Consider the following 7,839-nt stretch of genomic DNA (forward strand, 5'->3'; position numbering starts at 1 on the left):
GGACCGAGTGAGGAAATCCGTACTGTACCGTGACCTCCCTAGACTTTCTCATAAGATCAGGAAACAGAGGATGGCGCTGGTGGGACACTGTGTCCGACATACAGAACTAGTTGCTGATCCTCTGGGAGGCGACAGAAGGAAAGAGAAGAAGCGTACTACCTTCATCAACAGCCTTAAAAGGGACACCCAAATCAGCAACATCACCACAGCAGAGCTTCGCTCCCTCATGGAGGACAAGGCTGAGTGGAGAAGAGGAATCCATTGTGACACGTGATGGGTCAAGGTTGTTGTAATAAGGGGAGTGATACAAATTACTGATCCAAACACAACCAAACGAGTAATCGTGCACATTAATCACAAATCAAATATCAGAAATGATTTTAATAGCGTCTCTCAGGTAACTTCCGAACTTGAAATGAAAACATGAACCACACTTGGAAGGACTTTGACAGAATTGGAGCCTATTTCCATTACTATCGTTAAAAGGTTTATATGGTTGTACCCAGTCGTTACTATGTTAAAATCATTGAATTTGTGAATCTCTAGCTGTAGAATGCTATACGGAAGTTCCTGTACAAGTAGTACCTTGTCAATAAAGTTCCCCTACGTGTCGTGTTATAATATCACATACAACTCAGCTCACAAAACTGTTAAATACGATATTGGCCTAATACAACTTTGCAGAAACATACAGTTGCATTCTTTCTTACACATCCAGCTAGCATCCGAGATAGGACAAAAAATCTGTCAAGTGTCTCTCTCCACTTGACGTAGTTTGATTATCTTCTTAATGCATTTATGGTTGTTAACAAGTTGTTCTCGTGAACCTTATTTGCTTCTTATCTCTCCAAGGAGTCGTCACAAGGCACAGTTGTCTCGTGATTGCTGTGACAAGACCCATCCTGGTCACTGTAAGCAGCTGCAATCGCAAGTTTGTTCTTCTTCTTCAAACTGCGCATACGATCAAAGGATACAGAAGGTCAATACACTCACAAATAAAATGAGACTATGCAATGTCGTTGGTTGGACTCACACGCAAATTCAAAGTATGAGTATGACAATTAAATATAACGCAAAAAATATCAAATGAGTATTGGCGCACTCGATATCCCATGACCTGACAGAAAAATTCGTCAGCACAGAAATTTAACTGATGTATACCCAGCGACATGCGTTGTATGTTTTTACATTATGGATCACAGGTTGTCAAAATATCTCTTTCTACCACAAATGGCTTGCTTAATTGTAAGTAGCTTCTAGATATCATCAAAAGTAAAAACATCGGTTTGCTTGGTAATGTTTACACAGCAACATATAAGTACGAAGGGCGTGCCAATAGCCATGATGGCACTTGTAAAAATGATAATAATTCATTTGCACATTGCTATCTATTTCTAACAATCGGCTAAAAGTGATCTCCCAATGGCCAAAATATTTGCATCATTTGAACGTTACACCTACGTATGGTCGACGTCAAAATCAAAACTTACTGGATGATGACAGCAATGGCCACCACAGCAACAGTCACCCCAGCAGCAGCCGATACAAAAGGAACTACAGGGAACGTTGACTCATGTGGCCTGTCTACACCAGGGTTGGTTGTGCTTGAAGAGGGTGACTGGGCATTGCCATGATAATGTTGTGCAGGGGGTTGTGTGGTTTGGCGGGGAGAAGTATGCAATTTTGTGGATATTGGAGTTAAAGCACTGGAAAGAGATTCAGTTATGATAACTTGAAGGGAAGGGGTAGTCACAACATTTGGAGAAGTTTCAAAGGTAGTAATGGTAGTGGTTTTAGATAGAGCTTTGGTGGTTTCCAAAGCTGTATCGAAGCGGGTGCTCTTATCGACCGTAGACTGTGTGGACATCTTTGTTGATAATATTGTCGGCACTAGCGTTGTAGTCACTGGAAACAGAAATATATCAACAATTTAGAACGCTCATACAATCATAGGCAGATGAATAAGTAGTATCTTTCGTTTAAACAGAGTAAGATGAACCCCAGAATAGCTTTTTCCATTATAAAATAGACGCAGATGATACTTGCCTGCTCCGTTAGTTTCTCCAACTATCATGCCATTCTCTGTGCAGTTGCTCTCTCTATCTTCTTCATAAGAGCAGTTCCCACAGGAGACTGTGATTTCACAATCGTCGTCAGACATGCCGTGGCACAGTTGATGCCCGTTTCTTGTGCCTGATAATGTTCGCTTCACTTCTCGGTGAAAATCCAAGTCATCGGAATCACAGGACATGTTAAAAGTGAACCGCTGCTTATGTCTCCCCCTGTCTGCAGTTGGCATTACATTGCATTGCAGTAAGAAAAAAAATACCAATACATAAGCACTGATTGTGACAGACGATATATACAGTATTTACAGGTTGATTGTTCTGGGGAAATTCTCCTTAGGCTAGTTCCTTTATAATTTCGTGTGTGTATGTGTGTGTGTTGATGTCGCCAGATCAGCAACGAGATCATCGCATGAGGGTAAGTATAGATAGTAGATGCACGAACTTAATACTAATCTAATCATATTAAATGAATGGTTTTGAACGTCAACTCACTTTGACATATGATATCGTCAACTCCCGCGCCTGTCCATGTTGATGAAGGATTCGTCATGTCACATTCGAATATGTTCCGTCTCTTGTGAACTTTGTCCTCTCTACAGAAGAGAATGCACCTCTGCACTAGATTATCCTCGTGGCAGACAAAGGCTCCATGTGTCGGCGGTTTAAGGGGCGGACAAACTGAAATAGAACAAGACAAAGACTTAGGGTTTACGATGATATTTCATTTCCCTGTACTTCTACCATGTAGCTCAATTTCAGTTTTTGAGATAAATTACTTTACGTGTGGTGTACGCTGGGCAAGTCGTAGCTTATGGTTATTTGGACATGATTCGCTGAGTGTAAATTGAACCATGATTGACTGAATATGTAGTATCTTACCATTCTTTTTGCAGTGAAATGTGATGTTATAACTGGCTGAAGAAGTTCCAGCTATGTCCGTCGCGTAGCAGGTGATATGTGCTGTCTCACCAATGGCGATACGGTCCAGGTGGGTTTGCCTACATATGACATCCTTGATGCCCACATTGTCGCCAAAACATGATGAAATCCTGCTTTTAGAGTAGTAGTCATAGAGATTCACGTCACGACACTCCTCTCCGTATAGATTTTGACTGAGATCCGGACAGTTTAGTATGTGTGGCTCTGTGTTGTCTGGACCAAAATCGTTCGGGGAAAAAAACAGAAATGATACTCAATTATTGTACAATTATCCAAAGTCTGTAAATTACGATGATCTCATTAAAGTTGACAACAATACTGAATCTTGCTTATTTTTCTTTTATATCATATTGTCGTGTTAATTTACTGAACTTATTCTACTTTGTAAACGCAGCCGGAGATGATGACATTTCAAATGAAGAATGTTGTGAAGGTATACAAAATTTAGTATTTTCTCTATAACGTAGTAATGCAGGACATCTTGTATCTACAATCCTTCTTCAGTCTTTATGTCGTCACAGTGAGAAAAAACGTACTCACAAGTGCAATAAACGGGTGATAATGATTGAAGTACCTTTGATGAGCACACTGACGTCACAGGTATCATTACAAGCAATGAACCGAGTGACGTGGTACAGGTACAGTCCCGCTTCCAGGGTCTTGCTTGGACTGACTTCATACTTCATAATTGGGTACGTAACATTTGGTGACATGATGTTGTCCACTATCGGCGTCATCTCACTGAGTTGAGCGTCAACAGCCTTGACGTAGTTACTGAAGTCAACCAGGATGTAGTTCTCGTCTTTAGGTAAGGACATATGGATAGATGTGCTCGGGCAACTTACAAAACTGCATGATCTTGCTTCTGTGGGAAGAATAAGGAACAGCCTAAAACTTGCTGCAGCATAGGCTTTGTATTATTCAATCAGAACTATTGTAATATTAGAGCTTAGCATTGCTTTAAGTATTTGTATTACAAAAGAAATACCATTCAGTTTATCATTCACATGGCTTAAACTTATGGTTTGCATGTTAACTGTAATAAAAACACCAAACCTATGTCAACAATCATACTAAGTCTAGTAGTTGACGGTACCAACTTTAATTTAGTATAGAGAGACATTTTTAATTGAAATGTACTGTTTTTTATACGACATATTTCTGCCTGTGTTGCCTACCGTGGCAGACGATTCCATTGATGGGATGTAAACCATCGTTAGAGCAACACTTATACGATCCTTCTGTGTTGATGCAGTACTCGTCCTCACGATCACATGAGTCTGAGAGATACCAGCACTCGTCCACATCTGCACCGGTACATACAATAAAAACGCTGAAGGCATAGGGATAGAAAAGCTTACTCAAATGACACATGTATGCTTATGCTTGGTTTATCAATATCTGTGATTACCTCCATGCAATATTAAGAGGGGTTTAAATTTTCACTGGCGTTTGTGTGAGTGTGTCTGTGTATGTGTCAACAAGATAACTCAAGAACGACTAAACGGTTTATTTTCATACTGGGTGTGTTGATGAGGTGTGACGAACACTGCATATAATTAGATTTTGGGTCCCCTTCACTTCGTTCTGTAGGAGAACGTTCGGTTTTTATATCTCCTGTTTTGAATAAGCTATGGACTAACTATGGAGTGGTAGATAGATCTTGAGATCGGGAAGAAGTCTGGGCTTCCTAGCGGCTAGGTTTTTTTTTCTAAATATTCCAAATAAGAATAACGGGTTTCATGATTTCTGGTATGGAGGTATCCAGACCAAAATGTATAAAATGGAATGCAGGTCATGCAAATTGGGGAACATTTGCATGAAATATACAAAAGCTCTAAATATTTCATGGAGGTATGAGCTCGCCGAACTCTAGTTTATATTACGTTTCAAGGTGACAAAGAAACAACGTTAACAATGGGCATAAAACGATGAGAAAATATATGTTCTAATGATTCATGAAGATATTGTTTATCCACTGATTTTTTTTCTACATCTGGCATGACGTCAAACAAGAGACAAAGACTTATTCATCCATAACAGTATAATTGCAGTCTGCAAACCTTCGCACGGTCAAGAACACGTAACTAACGAGTATTATAGACCAGGTACGTCATATTTTCAAAATTCTGGGGTATATGCTTGATCACAGTTCGGAATCAGGTAACGTTGAGGGGAACACCTATGTAATCCACATAAAAATGGCCTGATCACGGATTATGTCCATATTTTGTAATCTAAAACATGCAGGAAACATTACCTTCTTCACATTGATGGCCTTCCCATCCTTTATCACATTCACAGTTGTTCGTATTGACACACAAGCCGTGTTCACATGGGAGGTAACAGTCCGCTGCAGGAATGAAAAGATTTCCAATCAGTAACTTTCAATGAAATATTTGCTTATAGATTGGTAATCTCCATCGCTCACTCACCCAATACAAAGTATTGGAATGAGGTTTTTACCCGGCTTGAAGAGAGCCACACTCAACTCTTTGTATAGTAACACTACACAAATATTGCAGGTACACTTACCACTTACCATGTAATTTAGTAGTCCTTTGGTGATTTTTAGAAGTCATATCTATTTTCATTAATTAATCCTAATATAAAGTAACCTGACATGTATATATATATACATGTACACTGCTGTCGTCATAATCAAGTCGTCCACGTTTTGAGAAAAATAATAGTGTCTAACCCTGACAGGTGTCGTTGATCCTGTTCCAACCGACGCAGCACTTGTAGTCAATAAAGTACTCCGTGGCGTAGGCAATCATCAAACTCCGGGGGTTTCTAACAACAAGTAAAATTGTGACGTAAGTACTATGAACAAGCAATCATTTGGGAGATATCAATCTGAGGCGAACATGCTCAGTACACGCCATTAAATCGTCACATAGAGCGTATGAAATGAAAAAAAGGTAAAACAACGGATGAATGGTATGTTATGATTGAAGTGATTATACCAGGGGTAATTTTGCAATAAACAGTACTCAACTATTCACAAGGGCATACGCAAATCTGGCGGGGAGTATCATTAGTTAAATGTGAATATTCTTATAAGATTAGAAACTAGTATCACCAGTCATGTTACATTTCTCATATAAATAGGTAAAGTTCAGCACAAAGGTATGACCCTGTATGGAATTATGACATAGCTGTCACAACCATACCTATGACACTAATGTAAAATGCGCCTAATGTTTCACACCTGGCCTTTTTAATCCCAAAGACGTCCAACATCCTCAGGTAGTCCCAGAGCCCGGATGAAGGTTCCCGTTTCCTCCTGTTCTCGATGGTGTACATCACGGTTCGGGACGCCTGGCGTGTGCACACAGCTCCATCGGGCCTGCGTAGATTATGAGACCATACGGTACAATGAATAATATGGACTATATATTTGTGATTTGAGAGGGCCCAGTAAATTTTTTTAAGCTAACGATGATGTTGAACTATATTTTGAGTCAGATATATACTATAATATTACCACGGGGAAACATACATTCCGTCACAAGTATGAACGATGACGAATGTACTCACCCACGAAGCAGGGCCGGTGCAATAGTGGCGAACCCTGAAAACAGTAAGTATCCCAACAACGTCAGGTGGTTCATTTTAAGTCCGCTTTACAGGGACTGCGTGCTAGATCAAAAATTGAACCGTGCAAGACGTTGCCTTACATCTCACTGTGCTCTACAGGGAATTCCCAGGCAAACAATGCTGTTTATTTCAACCATATCAGGTACTAGTATCTGATTCTGTGACGGTCATCAGTCTTTTGGGGTTTCAGACAAAACAAACACCGTTTGTTTTCTTGACGGTAAACATCTGTTCAACGTCATTGTTGACAGCTTAGCTCAAAGGTTCCGAGTACAAGTAAAACACCAAATAGCCCTACATTCGTATGAGAGTTTCAGTGTTTTCTGTTGCTATTCCCATTTATTAGTTTTTTTCGGCTATGTCCAAGTGGTTGCGCCTAGTGCCATACTGTAATCGCTGCGTGGGACCTAGAGCAGCTCTTTGGGTTGATCAAGTTACTTGCTATAGAACTGCTGTGTATACTGTGTTAACAATTGGGTTGGTGACTTTATGTCATGGGACAAAGAAAACAATCCCACCCGCCTTTCAATTCAAGTCCGTTGAATGGTTTTAAATTTCTTCAAGACTGTTATTCACCCGAAGGGAGCCTGCCATCATGGCTACTCGTCAGAGGAAATAAGTACCTAACTTGCTGTATTTTTTTTAAACAAGTGAGGATCCTTCTCATGTGATCGTGTGACTACTCAGCTTTAGCTGTTAGCTGAGACAAAAGGGAGAAACGTATCTGCAATTTCAGAAGGATGAAAATGACGAAAAGAGCACAAAGTTCTCGTTGAAGATATCGGTCACGTATGAATATAGCTACTACAGTATTCTTCAGTGACGTTTTTGCAAAGGCATAGAGACATACCACCAAATTTTCGATGTCTTGCAACACATCTTGTTCACAGAGGGACCTAGTCTCGCGAGAGAGCATGAGATTATGCCTCGAACGGAATAAACTAAACCGAAGGGAGTGTCGCATGACAACAGAATTCTGACAGGAGTGTTTGAAGTTTGGTCCTACTATTTGATATCGGTCAGCCCCTCTTTCAAAAAGAAAAGAGATGTTGAAAGAATTATCTTGAAGTCTTGTTGTAATAAGGATAAGAGGGATGCAAACTACCGAGCCAACCAAATAATCACTTATCACAAATTAAATGTCAGAAATTATTTAATAGCTTCTCTCCAGTTAGTTCCGAACTTGAAATGATCGGACCCTCATCTCCAAGCAGATCTTGCGGTGGCA

General features: G+C 40.0%; 1 protein-coding gene across 1 annotated transcript; it reads right to left on the reverse strand.

The window, feature by feature from the left end:
• On the reverse strand, positions 1-4,311 carry LOC118423366. The gene is made up of 5 exons (XM_035831482.1): positions 4,187-4,311; positions 3,583-3,873; positions 2,949-3,221; positions 2,562-2,747; positions 1-2,286 (listed from the first exon to the last, which is right to left on the reverse strand). The coding sequence occupies exons 2-5, from the start codon at positions 3,824-3,826 to the stop codon at positions 1,940-1,942; spliced, it is 1,050 nt and encodes a 349-aa protein (XP_035687375.1). The 5' UTR covers positions 3,827-3,873; positions 4,187-4,311; the 3' UTR covers positions 1-1,939.
• Between the last annotated feature and the right edge of the window lie 3,528 nt (positions 4,312-7,839).

Source organism: Branchiostoma floridae, chromosome 9 (genome assembly GCF_000003815.2).
Source record: "Branchiostoma floridae strain S238N-H82 chromosome 9, Bfl_VNyyK, whole genome shotgun sequence".
In the NCBI taxonomy this organism is placed as follows: domain Eukaryota; kingdom Metazoa; phylum Chordata; class Leptocardii; order Amphioxiformes; family Branchiostomatidae; genus Branchiostoma; species Branchiostoma floridae.